A 20,247-nucleotide genomic window follows, 5' to 3' on the forward strand; every position below is an offset into this window, starting at 1 on the left:
TCATATTATGAAAACTATACATGGCTTTATGCCCTTGTATCGACTTCACTTCTAAGATACTGAGTAAACTATTAACATACTTCAGCGCATTTTTTAATGACCAGAGCCATTACCCTCCTACTGTGTCCACACCTCCCCTCTTCTTTTTCTTTAAAGATTTATTTACTTAGTTATTTATCTGAAAGTCAGAATTACACAGAGAGAGAAGGAGAGGCAGAGAGAGAGAGAGGGAGGGAGAGGACTTCCATCCACTGGTTCACTCCCCAACTGCCCACAACGTCCTGAGCTGTGCCAATCCGAAGCCAGGGGCCAGGAGTCCTTCTGGGTCTCCCATGCGGGTGCAGGGGCCCAAGGACTTGGGCCATCTTCTACTGCCTTCCTGGGCCACAGCAGAGAGCTGGATCGGAAGCAGAGCAGCCAAGACTCGAACTAGCACCCATATGGGACGCCGGTGTCGCAGGTGGCAGCTTTACCTGAGACACCACAGTGCCGGCCCCCTCTCCTCTTCTTTACTCCTACAACAGTCTTAACAGCACCTGATCTCCAATCACCAGGGCCTCTCGAACTCTGCTTGGGGAAGCCTGTGCTGTGTTGCAGTGGGTTAATTCATGACCTGCTACACAGGTATCCCATATGGATGCTGGTTTGAGTATGGGCTACTTCCCTTCTGATCCAGCTCCCTGCTAATGTATCTGGGAAAGCAATGGAAGATGGTCCAAGTGCTCCTGCACTCACGTGAGAAACCCGGAAGGAGTTCCTGTTTCCTGGCTTCAGGCTGCCCCAGCCCCAGTTGTTGTGGTCATTTGGGAAGTGAACCAAGGAATGGAAGATCTTTCTCTCTGTAACTCTGCTTTCAAATAAATAATAAATCTAAACAACAACAACAAAACACTCCTCTCCTGTCCTCACTCTACCTCAGCCCCAAGTGTGCTGATCCTGCCCTCACTATTATCTTAAACACCTGTTTCTTCATAACATTCATACAGCCACCTAAGTAACTCCCAACTAATCTGCCTTTCTCCAGGCTCCTTCTGAAATCCTATCCTATAAACCAATAACCACTTACTCATTTATATAATGACTTTTCCTCACACTGTTGACGACTCATAGCCTTCAAGTTTCTCATACTATCTAAATCTAGCTTGTCCTTTTAATCACATTTAACATGCATCTACACATGATCCTTAAAGAATATTTATTCCCATTCCTGAATTTACCATTCTCCAAAGTTAAACACTTTATCAAATCATATTCCTACTAACTCCATGAAATTTTACACTTACTATGTGGATGGGAAGATATCTGTTATGGGTTGAATGGTAGTCCTATTCCTCCAAATTCATGAGCTGATATTTTAACTCACAGCCTTTTATAATGTGGCTCTATTTAGAGACAGGATCTTTCAGAGTTTTTGTGGGTGGGCCTTAAACCAACATGACTGTGGCCCTCATGAGAAGAGAGCATTACAACACAGGTGGTGCAAGCAGACAAGGGAAGCCCCAGGTGGGCTCAGAGAAGGCAGCTACTTGCAAGCCCAGGACAGAGGCCTCAGAAAAAAACACTTCTGACACCATGGCCTTGGATTTCCAGCTTCCACAACAGTGAGAAGACGAACTTCCATGGCCTAACTAAGCCATCCAGTCTGTGGTATTCTGTTACAGCAGCCAAGCAGACCAGTACTTCTTTCTTTACCCACTGTCTCAGAATGTCCAACCAAAGACAAGAGTGAGATACTATGCAAGTCACTTAGGAATAAAGATCCCTACAGCATCCTGACCAAAAGATTGTAACATAATACTGAAAGATAAATTTAAGCAAGACTACAAATATCTAATTTATGATCTAAATCTCACATTTTACCAGTCTTATCAGATATTATTATTATTATTTTGATATTAAGACCCACTACTCACTACTGTATATACCATTGAAACACATTAAAAAAATAAAACAACTTTTCTCTGGAAGCCATATATTTAAAAAGGTAGTGGTTGGGTGGGTATTTAGCCTAGCATTTAAAATACTGGTTAAGTCACCATGGCCCCACAACAGAGTGTCTGGGTTCAATGCCCAGCTCTGGCTCCTGACTCCAGCTTCCTGCTAGGGCAGACACTGGGAGGCAGCAGTGATGGCTCAAAGAAATCGGGTTCCAGCCACCCACATAGGAGACACAGATCACATTCTTGTCTCCTGGCCCCTGCCCGGGTCCAGCCATCACAGGCACTTGAGAGGGGAGCCAATAATTCCAAGCTTGCTTGTGCTCTCTCTCCCCCTCCACCTGTCTCTGTGTGTATCTGTCAGTATGTCCTGCTCTCTCTCTGCCTCATAAATAACTAGACTAGTGGTAGTAGAGGGTTGTAAAATAAAGCTTGTAATCACCCAGAATTCGTGTGACAATGTATTTTAAAACCTGAAATTCAGAAGATACGAATGTGATTTCATGCTCTCACTGTACCTGTAACTTCTCAATAATATTTCTGTAGTCCCAAGCAGGCCCTCCAAGAGCTTCCTTAAAGCGTGGTCCAGAGCGAGCCGACAGTCTCCAGCCCATGGCTGCTCTCTGCACCATATTGGAGTGGCTCTTCATGAACAGAGTGTTGACCTGACTGTCCAAATCCACCGGAATGGCAATGCCACGATTTTTTGCTGAAAAAGAAAGATTTGAAATGTTTCCCTCTTAACTGGACTATAGTTTATTACACATGATACAATCTGATACACATAGAATAAAAAAGAAAAAGCATCAAATTTTTAAGCTCTGCCATTAAATTGCTTTATATAACTACAAAAGCTTTTAACCTGAAAGTATTTCAATTCCTAAGACCAATTAGTAAAGGCAGATCATTAAACTTTCAAGAACTTATTTGATTTTGCAATGATTAATGTTTGAAACAATTGATACCGCATCGATACAGAAAAACACTAAAACAACGAGGCAGATTTATACTTCCCAGATGCCAAAGAAAGCAGGAAGGCAGACGGAAAACACATGATAAAATCCTGCCAATTTCTTCATTAACTTAATTAGTGTGTGCCTGCACATGAGCACAAACACACGCGCACACACACACACGCAGGGTTTACAACATCTAAGAGTACTAATAAAAAGTGAAAAAATAAAGAGTGCTAAAAGTATGCATTGAGGGGCCAGCTCTATGACGCAGTGGGTTAACACCCTGGCCTGAAGTGCAGTCATCCCATATGGGCGCTGATTCGAGACCTGGCTGCTCCACTTCCGATCCAGCTCTCTGCTTTGGCCTGAGAAAGCAGCAGAAGATGGCCCAAGTCCTTAGGCCCCTGCATCCCCGTGGGAAACCTGGAAGATGCTCCTAGCTCCTGGCTTCGGATCGGTGCAGCTCCAGCCATTGCAGCTTACTGGGGAGTGAACCAGCAGATGGAAGACCTCTTTCTCTTTCTCTTCTCTCTCCCTCCCTCCCTCCCTCCCTCTTGCCCTCTCTTTCTCTCTCTCCCTGCCTCTCCTCTCTCTGTGTAACTCTTTCAAATAAATAAATAAATCTCTAAAAAAAGGCATGCATTGAAACATGATGCACACGATAGGTCCTTTTCTCCAAGATCCACTGAAACTTATATTTTAGCAGATACATCACAACTACACTGAAAAATGGAGTGGCCTGCCACAAGAAAAACACAAACACTGAGGTGTTTTTGTAAGACAGAATGAAGACAGGATTATCCCACAAGAGAACAAAGAGAATAAAGTGCCCACGGGAGATCAGAGTTGGAACAGGCCTTTCCAGACACATAGTCAACTAATACAGAATGTGACCTGGGGTGTGAGGTGTCACTGCGGCCACTCATCAACGAATCACAGATGCAGAGTTGGGACGTCCAGGCCCTCCTCCTTCTGACTAGCACAGAGCAGTTGGCAGCAGCAGGTCTTACCCAGAGGATAAAGGCAGAGACATGCAGAAGCGTTCTCCCAGGACAGAAGAATATCTGACGGCAGAGAATGCCAAATCAAGGTGTGAGGGTTTGACTGGAAGCGGAGCATCTTCTCACTTCAAGTAGCTCCAAGGATCGTCAAACACAGGGGAGGGGGAGGACAGACAAAGGAGGCAGCCTGAGCAGAGGAGGCAGATGTATTCAAGGCTGCAGCACTCCAGCGAACGCCCCCAGGTAGTAAGATTCGCTGGTGTTCCCGGTCTGCTTCCTGCTATTAATCGCATCACTCCCCGACCCCAAAGAAGAGACTACATAGCATTTGCTCAGTTTGGCACACGTAACTCCAGGTCAGAGTTGTCATTTAAATGAGGATTCAGGGAGCGAAGTAGGCCCTTAAAACCACAGGGGGAAGCCATCCAGCCACTCACACCACTCATTACAGATACTGTAATTCAGACACACCAGCAAGGGTCATCAGGAAAACCAGGAACGTTAGAAAGGACCGAGCCCAGCGAAGAGAGCATTCCAGCTAAAGCAAAACATGTTTAAATAATTCCAGTTATTGTCCTCAGAAAATTCTGAGTATGTATTACATGCAAAAAAATTGGAAAATCAGAAAAAATAGACATCATAGAAATGAATGCAACAACCAGCTGCATAAAAAAGGTCAAGCACAAAGTAATCTGGAAAAGGAAGTCAAGGAATCTTCTAGAACTTAAGGCATAAAAGATCGAAAGGGAAAATAAAACAAGGATTGTGAAATAGAGAAGCCAATCCAGGAAGTTAAACCCCTAACAAATGTTGAGTTCCAGAAAGGACTAGAAGACACAGTGAAAGGGAGCAAATAGTGAAGAAAATAACAGAAGACAACTTGTGTGAGCTGCAGACGGCCATAAATGTGCAAACTGAAAGGGTCCAGTGTATGTTAAACAGGGGTACACACACATAGTGGTCAAGTGCCTGTAGAGGTTTGGAATCCTGACTCTGATCATATTTAGACAAGGTCATAGTCCAAGTGGAAGTTCTCTCCTCCCTTCAGAGAAAGGTACCTCCTTCTTTGATGGCCTGTTCTTTCCACTGGGATCTCACTCACAGAGATCTTTCATTTAGGTTTTGTTTGTTTGTTTGTGCCACAGTGTCTTGGCTTTCCATGCCTGAAATACTCTCATGGGCTTTTCAGCCGGATCCAAATGCCTTTAGGGCTGATTCTGAGGCCAGAGTGCTGTTTAGGACATCTGCCATTCTATGAGTCTGCTGTGTATCCTGCTTCCCATGTTGGATCATTCTCTCCCTTTTTTATTCTATCAGTATTAGCAGACACTAGTCTTGTTTATGTGATCCCTTTGACTCTTAGTCCTATCATTATGATCAAATGTGAACAGAAACTGATCACTTGGACTAGTGAGATGGCATTGGTACATGCAACCTTGATGGGATTGTATTGGAATCCCCTGGCACGATTCTAACTCCACCATTTGGGGCAAGTCAATTTGGGATTGAGCGTGTCCCAAACTGTACATCTCTTCCCTCTCTTAATCCCAATCTTATATTTAACAAGGATCACTTTTCAGTTAAGATTCAACACTTAAGAATAATGGTGTATTAATAACAGAGTTCAACCAATAGTATTAAGTAGGACAAAAAAATACTAAAAGGGATAAAGTATTAAGTTGTTCATCAACAGTCAGGACAAGGGCTGATCAAGTCACTGTTTCTCATAGTGTCCATTTCACTTGAACAGGTTTCCTTTTTGGTGCTCAGTTAGTTGTCACCGATCAGGAAGAACATATGATATTTGTCCCTTTGGGACTCCTTATTTCACTCAGCATAATGTGTTCCAGATTCCTCCATTTTGTTGCAAATGACCGGATTTCATTGTTTTGACTGCTGTATAGTATTCTATAGAGTACATGTCCCATAATTTCTTTATCCAGTCTACTGTTGATGGGCATTTGGGTTGGTTCCAGGTCTTAGCTATTGTGAATTGAGCTGCAATAAACATTAAGGTGCAGACAGTTTTTTTGTTTGCCAATTTCATTTCCTTTGGGTAAATTCCAAGGAGTGGGATGGCTGGGTCGAACGGTAGGGTTATCTTCAGGTTTCTGAGGAATCTCCAGACTGAATTCCACAGTGGCTGCACCAGTTTGCATTCCCACCAACAGTGGGTTAGTGTCCCTTTTTCCCCACATCCTTGCCAGCATCTATTGTTGGTAGATTTCTGTATGTGAGCCATTCTAACTGGGCTGAGGTAAAACCTCATTGTGGTTTTGATTTGCATTTCCCTGATGGCTAGTGATCCTGAACATTTTTTCATGTGCCTATTGGCCCTTTGGATTTCCTCTTTTGAAAAATGTCTATTGAGGTCCCTGGCCCATCTCTCAAGTGGGTTGTTTGTTTTGTTGTTGTGGAGTTTCTTGATCTCTTTGTAGATTCTGGTTATTAATCCTTTATCGGTTGCATAGTTTGCAAATATTTTTTCCCATTCTGTTGGTTGCCTCTTCACTCTCCTGTTTCTTTTGCAGTACAGAAACTTCTCAATTTGATGCAATCCCATTAGTTAATTTTGGCTTTGACTACCGGTGCCTCCGGGGTCTTTTCCAAGAAGTCTTTGCCAGTGCCAATATTTTGTAGGGTTTCTCCAATGTTCTCTAATAATTTGATGGTGTCAGGTCGTAGATTTAAGTCTTTATTCCACGTTGAGTGGATTTTTGTGTAAGGTGTAAGGTAGGGGTCTTGCTTCATGCTTCTACACATGGAAATCCAATTTTCCCAGCACCATTGATTGAATAGACTGTCCTTCCTCCAGGAATGATCAGAGTTGGCGAACTCAAAAGGCCTCCATAGCTTTGGCAACTCATGACAAGAGCCTAGGGTGTTTACTCACGCCATAAACAAGAGTGTCAATTTGTTAAGTCAACAACAGGAGTCACTGTGTACTTACTCCTCATGTAGGATCTCTGTCCTAAATGTGCTATATATTGTGATTTAATGCTATAACTAGTACTGAAACAGTATTTTATACTTTGTGTTTCTGTGTGGGTACAAACTGTTGAAAGCGTTACTTAATATATACTGAATTGATCTTCTGTATATAAAGATAATTGAAAATGAATCTTGATGTGAATGGAAAGGGAAAAGGAGCGGGAGATGGGAGGGTTGTGGGTGGAGGGAAGTTGTGGGGGAGGGGAAGCTATTGTAATCCATAAGCTGTACTTTGGAAATTTATATTCATTAAATAAAAGTTTAAAAAAAAGATAAGTTTGGAATCCGATAATGGACTCCACTGTGTCCCTCAGAGCTACATCCTGCAGTCTTCATCACACTATCTGTGAATGCGGATGAAACCAGGTACATGGAGGTCGTCCTGGATGAAGGCGTGTGTGGGCTCTCATCCAGTTCAGGCGAGAGGAGCTGGTCAGTTTTCTGTTACTGTAATAGAACACCTCTCTGGAGGCTCTAGGGCATACTGCCCAAAGAGGTTCAGCTCTGGTGAGGACCGCACAGCAGACGGCATCACACAGGGAGGGTGTGCAAGGGGGGACGGGTCAGACAGCAAGAAAGGAAAGCAGAGAGCAGCAAGGCACCGGCCATAACCAGTCACCGTCCCCGCCCAGTGTCACCACACTGAGGACCAAGACCCCAACACATACACCTTTAGGCACAAAGATACACAGAGAGGGAAGAACTCCAGCGAAGATGGAGGCACAGACTGGATGGCTGGTGGTGCAAGCCCAGAAATGCCAGGACTGTGGCAAACACCGGAAGCTGAGAGAAGACAGGGAAGAGTCTTCCCTGGAACCTCCTCAGAGAGCCTGGTGAGGCTGTTATTTCGCTTGCAGACTCCCGTCTCCAGCACTCTGAAACAGAAATATTCTGATGCTTCAAGACACTAAGTTATGATTTCCTGTGCCAGCCACAGAAACTAACGCAAATATCAATAGTAAAAAGGAAAAAATCTCACAGACTTCCCAGGAGAAAGGAGGATTCCTATGCAGAATCAGAGGTACCAGACTTATAATCAGCACTGAATGCTGTAAGATAGTAGAACGTATTCTTTAGAGATTAGATGGACAGTTTCGAAACAGGACTTCATATCCATCTGAACAACAATGCAAATGTGATTCCCCAGTAACAACATTCCAGATAAGGCAAAGGCTCAGAAACTTTTCTCTGCATCTCTTATAAAAAATTTACTCAAAAAAGAAAGTAATCAAGAGAAGGTGAACAGGAATCCAAGAAACTATGGCAACTGAATATGGACCTAAAGTTTGAGGTGAAAGGAAAAACACTCATTGGATAGCAATGGTTAAGAAACTCTCTTCCAGTTGAGAAAGTTTTCATATTGCAGCACTGTATTTTTATCTCAAATGGTTATATCATGAAAAGTATTTCCACATCTTAACTTGTAAGCTCTGATCATTAATTTCTAGTATTCATCTACCCATAAGAGAATATTTGGAAAAAATATATCAGAAATAAATATATATATCCCAAATATCTAAATCACAAATATACATATCACAAATAAATAGATATATATCACAAATCATAACAGAAAGCCAATAATATTTCAAGCAACAATTTGAGCACTGAGTCGAAGAATAGAGGAAGAAACGAAGCCAATATGATAATTTCCTTATTTTCCATGGTGTGGAGTACATAGATGTTACTTAAATCTTTCAAATCAAGAAACAGAGATATATGGATCACAATTAAACTCACAATGATAGTCATCAAAAGACTTATTTTCTTTTTATGTTTATTCAAGACTCAGAGAGAAAGAGACATAGTGCAATCTGTTGGTTCATTCTCCAAATGCCCACAGTGGTGAGGCTGCACTGGGCTGCACTCGGGAGCCAGGAACACAGTGTAACTGTGGATGGCAGGGCTGCAATTACTAAAGCCATCACCTGTTGCCTCCCAAGGTTGCGTTAGTAGGAAGCAGGAATCAAGAGCGAGAGATAAGAACTGAATCCAAGCAGGCAGTTTAAGTTGTATGCATAATAACCAATGTGTTAACCAGCAGGCCAGATGCCCGCCCCAATGCCTACCCCCAAGACTTATCATAAATGAATAAAAATTAAAAGGAAGGAAGGGAGGGAGGGAGGGAGGAAGAAATTGGGGAATCATGAAGGGGGGAGAGAATGGAGAGATGGATAAGTGGACGGGTGGATGGATAAAGAATCTGGCTTGGGGCTGGCGCTGTGGTGCAGTGGGTTAGAGCCCTGTCCTGAAGCGCCGGCATCCCATGAGGGCGCCAGTTCTATTCCCTGCCGGTCCTCTTCTGATCCAGCTCTCTGCTGTGGCCCAGGGAAGCAGTGGAGGATGGCCCAAGTGCTTGGGCCCTGCACCCGCGTGGGAGACCAGGAAGAGGCTCCTAGCTTCAGATCGGCACAGCTCCGGCCGTTGCGGCCATCTGGGGAGTGAACCAGCAGATGGAAGACCTCTCTCTGTGTCTCTACCTCTCTCTGTAACTCTGTCTTTCAGATAAATAAAATAAATCTTTAATAACAAAATAAAAAGAGGGGCCGGCACTGTGGCGCAGTAGGTTATTCCTCTGCCTGCAGTGCTGGCATCCCATATGGGCGCCGGTTCTAGTCCCGTCCATTCCTCTTCCAATCCAGTTCTGTGCTATGGTCTGGGGAAAGTACTAGAGGATGGCCCAGGTCCTTGGTCCCTTGTACCCATGTGGGAGACCAGGAAGAATCACCTGGCTCCTGGCTTCAGATTGGCGCAGCTCTGGCTGTTGCAGCCATCTGAGGAGTGAACCAACTGAGGGAAGACCTCTCTCTCTGTCTCTCCCTCTCACTGTCTGTAACTCTGCCTCTCAAATAAATAAATAAAATCTTAAAAAAAAAAAAAAAAAAAAGAATCTGGCTTGCTTCATTGAATGGTGAACTGACAAGAGCCGGCACTGCGGTACAGCAGGTTAAGCCACATGGGTACCAGCTTGAGTTCCAAATTCAAAAAAGTTCCACTTTTGATCCAGCTCCCTGATAATACCATGGAAAAGCACTGGGCCCCTGCACCCACATGGGAGCCCCGAAAGAAGTTCCAGGCTCCTGACTTCGCCTGGGCATTGCAGCCATTTGGGGAGTGAACCAGCAGATGGAAGGTCTCTCCCTGTGTCTCCTGCTCTCTCTCTCTGTAACTCTGCCTTTCAAATAAACAAATAAATCTTAAAAAAAAATCCTCCAAGCTGAAACTTCAAAACTTTGAAAATGGACAATCTAACCATCAATACAAAAAAAGGATATCGGTTTAAACAAGAACTGGAGTCGGAGTTTAAAGAGAATAACAAAAGACAGAAGGCAATCCACTGCTGTACCACTGCCCCGATCGCCCCTGGAGATTTTCCTGATGTGTGTGAGAAACTTCGCTTTTCCAAAGCATTCAGTGTCTTTGCTCATGTCCCTCCCACACAGCGGTACAACAGCACTTGTGTCCCATCTGAAGCTCAGGACTGGACACTGCCAGGAGGCACATAGCTTTATAAATGCCTAATTCTGCACCACAATCAAACCCTGGCAAGGTTCTCACCCTTGTCTGGCTGTTACACATGTAAGCTGTATTTGCGCCAAATATTCAAAAGTCAAACAGAAGAAAATACTTCTTCCATGCTATTTTCTAAGCAACAAAAATTAAACAATTACAAACCTCACATCATTCAAAACACGTTGCAACCAACTTGCCACTGTTGTTTAAACAGACTGGGGAGAAGATGTGGACTTCCCTATCACTTTAGGAATCTGGTATATGTGATGGAACTGTCAATCAAATAAAAGCATGCTTCAAAAAGTTCAAGGCAAACTGAATTAAAACATGAGTTTATGGGACCAGAGTGTGGCACAGCAGGTTAAACTGCCGTCTGCAACACCAACATCCCATATGGGTGCAGGCTCAATTCCTGGCTGCTCCACTTCCCTGGCTCCCTGCTGATGAGCCTGGGAAAGCAGCAAAGGCTAGCCCAAATCCCTGGGCCCCTGCCACCCACGTGGGAGACCCAGATGAAGCTTCGGGCTCCTGGCTTTGGCCTGGCTCAGCCCTGGCCATCGCAGCCATCTGGGAAGTGAACCAGCAGATGGAAGTTTCTCTCTGTAAATCTGTGTCTTTCAAAGAAATAAATACTTTTTTTTAACTTTTGTTTAAGATTTTATTTATTTATTTGAGAGGTAGAGTGACAGACAGTGAGAGGAAGAGTCAGAGAGAAAGGTCTTCCTTCCATTGGTTCACTCCCCAAATGGCCACAACGGCCGGAGCTGCACTGATCCGAAGCCAGGAGCCAGGAGATTCTTCCGGGTCTCCCATGCAGGTACAGAGTCCCAAATACTTGGGCCATCTTCTACTGCTTTCCCAGGCCATAGCAGACAGCTGGATTGGAAGAGGAGCAGCTGGGAATAGAACCAGCAGCCATATGGGATAACAGCGCCTCATGCGGAAGATTAACCTATTGTGCCACAGCGCCAGCCCATCAAAGAATTAAACACATTTTTTAAAAAAATGAGTTGATCTTGGTGCAAAACTGTTTTCTATTCCATGTAGAGCTTTTTCTGAATTGGCATCCTCTATAAACTTCATGAAGACCTCTCCTACGCACAGGTTTCAATTTTTTTTTTGTTTTGCATCAAAATACGCATGTTTCAACCCTGTTTTCCATGAACTTTTTTGAAGTTGCATTGTAAGTGTTGTTGATGGAAATATGGTTCACATAAAGACGTACTCAGTAAGTACTCTCCTGGTGGCACCAGTGGGAATGCAGTCCAGTGGCAGTAACTCTGATTCACAACACAGACCTTTCTTAGTGAGCTCAAGGAAGCTCACTGGCCTGAGTCTCTTGGGAGGCTACTGTCCCTGCACGTTCCTCTGGCCAGCGTTGTGGACGAGCCAGCCTCGGAGCTTCCACCAACCCCAAACTGACTGGAAGGAGTTTACCTTTTCCCAAACTGTACCACGATGATTGTAGTGTCCTGTGGTAGCATAAACTGCACGATACAAATTAGCCACATAAAATACACAATTTCCCCTGCCTAAAGGTAAACTCTCGCCAATGGCTACATCACAATTTCCAGGCAATAAAAGAAAATTAACTATGCAATTGAGGAAAATAGAATCTGAGATAAAATGGTCCCTGTGCAGATAATGATAAAGTTTTTACAATCCATTGTAAAAACACAAGTATGTGGAAAGACGTGGTCTGAAACAGATTCACTGTCAAAATAGTATAAATATTAATTTGAAACCGAATTGACAGCATTAATTTATCTTTCCAATGTTTAAAAATTAAGCAGAATAACAAAACAGAAAACTATGACTAGGAAAAGAATTATGAGTTCATTCACAAGAATATTAATAAGTAGATGACAATTTTTTCAAATGATCCAAACTTAGCTTACCTTTATTAAGCACAAAAATATTCTGGGCTCCACAGTATGTGGAAATGTCACCTAGGACATATGCTTGGGATTAATTACACTTGGGATTCCCCCTGATTCCCCACCTCTGCTTTTCACTAAGAAAGAGCTAATGATTCAACTACAGACAGCCAATCTCCCAGCCTGTAGCAGTAACCCAACTGCAGGATTTCACAGACAGGCTCACATTAAAGTTTAAAAAATAATTGTTGCTATTTCAGTTCTAAGTCACAATGCAACTAAGATACTACTACATTCAGGATACAGGGCCAGAGAGTAGGTCTACAGGGTCCTTAAAAAAACTAAAGGAGAGAGTAGTGAATTATCACCCATGCGTTGATCTTTGCAGAGTGCTGCAAAGCAATAACTAACCCTCTGAAGTGAGCTATTGTTACCCAGAGGTATGCATACTAGGCTAACTTTCTAATTAGGCTTATCAATCCTGAAAGTTCTCTGGATAGGACAAGTCTTTGCTGTGATCTTCAGATGTAATAAATATCTACTTCTAATCATTATTCATTAAATATTGCATATTATACGAAATGTTTTAATTAGATGGAATTACTGATGTTATCTGCCAGACCCAAATCTCTGAGAACACACATAAAGCAGTGATAGGTGCCATGGGAAAAAATGCTTAGATTAAACTGACAGGTAAGGGAGAAAGGTAGCAGCTAGCATAATTAGGAAACCTGGGTGGTTGTCAAGCACTACCGTAAAGGCCCAAACAGATGACAAAGAGTTGGAGCACAGGGCAGGTAGAATGGTGTGGGAAGAGAGCACAACCATCTCTAGATAATGTCAAAGAACCAGGATACACCCGTACTGAAGCACTGCAGGATTTTTAAGCAGGAAGAACATTAAAGATATTAAATACATTTCTTATTTGGAGCTCAGACTTTCCGGGTATTTTCAATGAATCCTCAAGCTGAGCAAAGTACAAAGTTTTTATGGGATATCCAAGGACTAATATTGGCACACCTGACTAGTCATCTGGAAAAAATAAAGCTGATTCCACGCCTCATATCCTACAGCTCAAAATTTTAAACAGCAACATCAAAATCACAAGGGAGCAGACAAACCATGAAAATCTCCATGGGAAATCAAACAATATCCCAGACTGATCAAGGCTAATCTGAAGATGAAAGGAAACCTAGGCGACCAGCGCTGTGGCGTAACAGGTAAAGGCAGCACCTGCAGTGCTGGCATCCCATATGGACACCAGTTCGAGTCCCAGCTGTTCCACTTCCAATCCAGCTCTCTGCTATGGCCTGGGAAAGCAGTGGAAGATGGCCCAAGTCCTTGAGCCCTGCACCTACATGGGAGACCTGGAAGAGGATTCTGGCTTCAGATAGGTGCAGCTCCAGCCATTGTGGCCATCTAGGGAGTGAACCAATGGTGGAAGACCATTCTCTCTCTCTCTCTCTCTCTCTGCCTCTCTGCCTCTCTGTAACTCTGCCATAAATAAATAAATCTTTTTAAAAAAGAAAACTAAAAAGCCTAAAGGAAAATAAGAATTATGCATGTCAAAAATCAAAACTAAAATGACAAATGACAAATTAAAAAAACAAATTGTTACTTACTGGCAAAAAGCTTCTCTCCTTTAATATATAAATGATATGCAAGTAATTAAGAAAAAAAACTATTGGAAAAAGTGATCAAATCACAAGAGACAGTTCACAATAAATTTAGGAAACACAACTGACTCAATCATATGAAAAGGTTGTTTTTTCTCCACGCATAAAAGAGAAATTCACATGAAAATTATAACAAAGGCAGGTGTTTGGCCTAGTGGCTAAGTTACTGATGGGGATTCCTGTGTCTCACATCAGAATGCTTGGATTCAGCTCCTGCGTTTGGCTCCTGATTCTAACCGCCTGCCAATGCAGACCCTGGGAGGCAGGAATTGGGTTCCTGCCACCTACGTGGGAGATTAGACCCCAGCTCCTAGCTTTGGCCCAGCTCAGTCCCAGCCACTGCAGACATTTGGGAAGTGAACCAGCTGGGTCTCCCCCTTCCCTGACTCTCAAATAATGTTTTAAGCTCTAAACATACTTTTACTTATTAGATCATGACAAACCTAACACCCTGCATGATCAAAGAGAAAGTCACTCTCCCCTGCATTGCTCATGGGATATAAACTGAACAGCCTCTTCAGAGGGCAAGATCTATCAAAATTAAAGTAACCCAGGAATTTTGCCTACTGGTATTGATTATATTCTCTCTCGTGCACAAAATGATTAGAAATAACACAAATACCAAACAATGGGATTAAATCAACTATAATGTAGTCACACAATGGGATATTACGGAGCCAATGACAAGAGCTGGACATCTGTCCTTTTACTTGTCTATCTATCTTACCTATGCATGAAGTATTCACTGAGTGCCTACCATGTTCTAGGCATTGTGGCCGGCCCCAGAGAAGTTAAGTGTTTCATCTTGCTTTGCGACTTCTTTCTATGTTATTTCTAACCAGCATGCACTGGAAATTGAGGACAGGAGATACAGTTGGACACATTGTCTCTCCTCAAGTATTACAACACCCTTTAGAAAGTGAGAAATTATTATCATTACTAACTGAATTAATCAGTGACAAAATTTCGTAAGATATTGTCCTATCACAGCTTCCAAAAGGTTTAATTTTTTTAAATAGTTTTTCAAAGCTATAATCACAAGGGAGTATTACATCAGACTCTATGCCATCAACTACAAAACCCCAAGTAGACTGTATTTATTTTTACAGAGACTGGGTTTCTCTTCACAAATGGATAATATTTTCTACATGTTCATATTTAGGGGAACAACTGGCTTGAAGACTGACGTTCATTATTTAAAACATTTGTAAAAGATATTTTACAGAATTTCCATTTGGAAAATAGACTGTCTTGCCAACAACGTATCCAGCATTAATCCCCCAAATCATTTGAAGATTATGAAACACATGGAACACAAAAGTGAAATAATATGGAACCGATTCACGGATGCTTCTTCTCAAAGCAGTTCTCCCATGTGTTATTATGAATGAGTTGACTGAGGAGCAGCAACTGACTGACGCCACTTAAAGAAATCACACGGCCTAACCACGACTCAGACACCAGCGAGCACAGGGCGCACTTTCACTGCAGAGCTCTCCACCCTTCCTCCCACCCCAGCCTTCCTTTATCTCACTGAGGGTAGAAAGTGAGAACCATGTTTACACATCACACTCAAGCTAGACCCCTGCAAGTCATGACTGTGCCTGCGAATCTGCACTTGTTACCACTTAGGAACTTGCATCTTCTTATCAATTTCTAATTTTATAAAACTTACAAGAAAATGTGGCAATGGGGGGCATCAGTATTGATGAACTTCGCAGGTGCAAATCATTCAAAAGTACCCAGCATTTAAAAGCTGAGGAGGGGCCAGCTCCATGGCACAGGTTAATCCTCCGCCTGTGGTGCTGGCATCCCATATGGGTGCCGGTTCTAGTCCCAGCTGCCCCTCTTCCAATCCAGCTCTCTGCTATGGCCTGGGAAAGCAGTGAAGGATGGCCCAAGTACTTGGGTCCCTGCACCCACTGGGAGACCAGGGAGAAGCACCTGGCTCTTGGCTTTGGATCGGTGTAGCTCCAGCCATTGCAGCCATCTGGGGAGTGGACCAATGGAAGGAAGACCTTTCTCTCTCTGTCTCTCCCTCTCACTGTCTGTAACTCTACCTCTCAAATAAATAAATAAAATCTTTAATAAAAAAAAAAAAAAGCTGAGGAGCTTCATCAGAAAACATGACATACAAAGTAAATTAAGTGAGTGTGGATTCAATTTTAAGAGCTCACGAAAACTTACGTGACATGGTAAACTCACAACGGATCACAGGCTCAAAACATTTAACAATAATACTATAGACACAAATGCAGCAAATCTATTGAAAAATGTTTGAAAGACTTAAAACAATATATGGTAAAGTCTATGAAGGACTTCTGAAAAAAATCTCAATTTAATTTACTAGTTACTTGTCTTTTTTAAGTTATTTGAAAGCTATATGCATTTGTTTTGTGTACAGCTTAAATTATCATATTGATCTATATTTTTAATAATTTTAAAAAATTTATTAGAGGTGGGCAGGGCTGTGGTATAATATGTTAAGCCTCCATCTGTGGTGCTAGCTTCCCATATGGGTGTCGGTTCCTGTCTCAGCTGCTCCCCTTCTTATGGCCTGAGACAGCAGTGGAAGATGGCCTAAGTATTTGGGCCTCTGAATCCACATGAGAGACCCAGAAGAAGTTCCTGGCTCCCGGCTTCGGCCTAGCCCAGCCCTGGCTACTGGGGCCATTCAGGGAGTGAACTAACAGATATAAGACTTCTCTCAGTGTCTCTCCCCTTTAACTCTACCTCCCAAATAAATAAATAAAATCTGTTAAAAACAAGAAAGAATCATTTTCAAAACAGAAAATACACATCACAAATCATAACAATGGAAAGCCAATAATATTTCAAGCAATAATTTGAACACTGAGTCGAAGAATAGAGGAAGAAATAAAGGCAATATGATAATTTCCTTATTTTTCATAGTGTGGAGTACATAGATGTTACTTAAATCTTTCAAATCAAGAAACTGAGACATATGGATCACAATTAAACTTATAATGATAGTCACCGAAAGACTTATTTTCTTTTTATGTTTATTCAAGACTCAGAGAGAGACATAGTGCAATCTGGAGGTTCACTCTCCAAATGCCCACAGTGGTGAGGCTATACTGGTCTGCACTCGGGAGCCAAGAACACAGTGTATCTGTGGGTGGCAGGGCCCCAGTTACTAAAGCCATCATCCCTTGCCTCCCAAGGTCTGCATTAGTAGGAAGCTGGAATCAAGAGCGAGAGATAAAAACTGAATCCAAGCAGCCAGTTTAAGTTGCAGGCATATTAATCAATGTGTTAATCACCAGACCCTATGCCGCGATTTGGGAAGTGAACCAGTGGATAGAAGACCTTTCTCTCTCTGCCTCTCTTCTCACTCTGTCTATAATTCTGCCTCTCAAATAAACAAATCTTAAAAAAATAAAAATGATTTCTTGGAACCGGCACTATGGCACAGCAGGTTAAGCCGCTCTTTGCAACACAGCATCCTATATCGGAGCACTGGTTCAAGGCCCAGCTATTCGGCTTCCCATCCAGCTCCCTGCTAATGTGCCTGGGAAATCAGCAGAAGATGGTCCAAGTCTTGGCCCCTGTTACCCAAGTGGGAGATCTGGATGGAGTTCCAGACTCCTGGCTTCAGTCTGGTCCCTGGCTGTTGCAGTCATTTGGGGAGTAAACCAACAGAGAGAAAATCAATCTCTCTCTCTCTCCCATCTATTCTACTCTCTGTCACTGTACTAGGGCCATTCTCTACTGTTTTCCCAGGCATATTAGCAGGGACTAGATGGGAAGTGGGGCAGCCTAAAGAGGCACCATAACAGGGCATAGGTGATACTGGGGTAGCAACTGATAGCTTATTGCACCACACCACAGTTACCAGCTCCTTTATGTTGTACCTTAAAGGTATAAAACAGATTACATGTTTATTAAAGTGATTTGATAAAGAAGACCATATACGCCTGCTCGTCTGTCCATCCACAAAGGCTCCGGATCCCATTTCTGTCTCTGTCGACCTATGTTCCATTGATCAAGCTGCCTAACCTTACTAATCTCATTTCCCTATCAGTAAAATGGAGCAAAGAATTACGTCCAATCCACAGTCACCAGATCACCAACACTCAGGAAATGCTTGCTGCTCTCAGCAAAGTTTTAAGTGCTGATATGGAAAATGTTTTTGCTGATTTTTTTTACTACTTCCTCTATTCAATGAACAAATAATGAAGAGAGTGAAGTATTTCTGAGATGACAGATGAGGTGAGCTAATGTGCTTGAGAGTAATTTACAAATCATAAAGTATTATGTAAATGTTGCTATAACTGACATCTGCATTTAAGGGAATGTATTGACCAGTACATAGATGCACTAAAAATTTACTTTATGAACGTAAAGTACTCTCCTGACTTTGTTACATTTTACATATGTGTACTCTTTGTTCCTTTTAATACCTGCAGTATAATTCCAATGTATTTGAATTACATTAAGTTTTAGTGCCTCTGTGCATTTTTCAAGCATTGCCAAAAACAAAAAGGACTGAGCTGTAAGACTTGAGACAGAGCTATACTCATTGTTACAAAAAGTTTATAGGAAGCCACTACTTTGAACCAGCCTTCTGCACCGGGCCCCAACGGCGCACACCAAACCAGGACGGAGTCAGTTGCTGGCGTCAGATCCAGGCAGACAGACCGGACTCTGAAAATGGTCAATTTTCCATGAAAACAGGAAGTTCACAGTTACCAATCAAACAGGGCCAAGTGTGGCATGATAAGGATGCTCCCTGTTTTAGTCCTTAAGCAAAGTAATCTCAAAACAATCAGTCCCCTTAAACGTGTCTGCTTTCCCTAGCCGATTACCGCCAATAAACCCAACCTCCTCTGCTTGGCTCATGGCAGCAGTCATCCTGCGGCACATAACAAAACGGAATCTGCCTTTCACCTTCAATCAAGACAGCAGCTTTCTATTAACGACCATTTGACAGCCATTTCACAACTGTCGTCCTCAAATTCTAATAGGGACATGAGACAGGTTCTAACAACGGCAATGCAGAGTGTCAGAGACAAGCAGTCAAATGGGGCGAGCTCAGATATACATGTGGAAGTCCCGAAAAGCTTTCAGGGAGGAACCTGAGCCAAAGGTTACTGGGTGCTGGAGAAGGTGCCAAGCAGTGGCCGCAGTGGAAGCTACGGTGTGAGCAACGCATGGGCATGGGAGCTTCATCTGCTGTCACACAGGGCCCACGTGGGAACCCAGAGAGGGACAAGAGGAAGGGAAGGGAGGGCTGTGCTGGGCTCAGCATAAAGCACACAAGGAGGGGTCCGTCCTGAGCTGCTGAGAGCAAGAACGCTGCCAGGGGTGGGCTCTGCGCTGATGTTCCCAAACCAACAGAGGGAAGTCCACTTCAGGGGGATTAGTCCAGCAGTAAATTTCCTTAAGTGATAAAAGAGGAAGAAAACAGTGATTTTCTGCACTGCTTTGAGAAACAAGGAATGCGGGGCTGAACAATGCCCAGGCTGAGGAAGAGGCCAATGCAGAGATGTTGGTGAGGGGACAGAGTTTCCAGGGCCCGGAACGGTTTGGGTAGAAGGGACAAAGAGCAAAGTGAGCAAAACACAAAACACACTCTGGTGCCCACGACAGGACTGCGCTTGTATGCAAAGCACCACTCTGTCAAACCCCCTTTGACAACAGATTTATGTAGAATTATTTCTTAAAATTATTTATTTATTTATTCGAATGACAGAGAGAGACAAATTCAAAGGGAAAGAGATCTTCCGTCGGCTGGTTCTTTCCCCAAATGCCAGTAACAGCCAAGTCTGTACCAAGCTGAAGCCAGGAGTTCAAATCTCAAGCTGGCTTTCCCACACGGGTGGCAGGGACTCTACTGCCTGGGCCATCGTGTCTGTCTCTCAGCATGGCCATCAGCAGGAAGCTAGAATCAAGAGTGGAACCAGCACTCCAACGTGAGATGCAGACACCCAAGCAGTGTCTTAACTGCTGGTCCCAGCACCGACACTAGATATAACTGATTTACAGTTTTTTTCACATGTGTTTTTAAAGCATACAAATTTCCTGTTAAATCATAAAGTTTTGATTATCTATAATAACTATATAGGCAATGGAAGAAAATAAAATCTCAGAACTGAGAAATAAAAGACAGACTCACACAGATTCTGCGACTGTTTTAAACCCCCAAAGCCCTGCTATCCTGCTCCATAAGAACGGACTGAGCACACCATGAACCCTCTGGGAAGCCACATTCAGGGATACACAATCTCACTGTGGCTCTAAGTTCTTTGTCTCTTGTGTTATTTTTGTTTCTT

General features: G+C 43.0%; 1 protein-coding gene across 2 annotated transcripts in view; it reads right to left on the reverse strand.

The window, feature by feature from the left end:
- Positions 1 to 20,247, reverse strand: part of ITPR2 (inositol 1,4,5-trisphosphate receptor type 2) — a 536,947-nt gene that overhangs the window by 242,410 nt on the left and 274,290 nt on the right. For both annotated transcript variants that reach the window (XM_051850872.2, XM_051850873.2), the window contains one exon: positions 2,456 to 2,646. In XM_051850872.2, the coding sequence (XP_051706832.1) occupies positions 2,456 to 2,646 (191 nt within the window). The remainder of the gene's footprint in view (positions 1 to 2,455; positions 2,647 to 20,247) is intronic.

This window comes from Oryctolagus cuniculus, chromosome 9 (genome assembly GCF_964237555.1).
Source record: "Oryctolagus cuniculus chromosome 9, mOryCun1.1, whole genome shotgun sequence".
Classification (NCBI taxonomy): Eukaryota; Metazoa; Chordata; class Mammalia; order Lagomorpha; family Leporidae; genus Oryctolagus; species Oryctolagus cuniculus.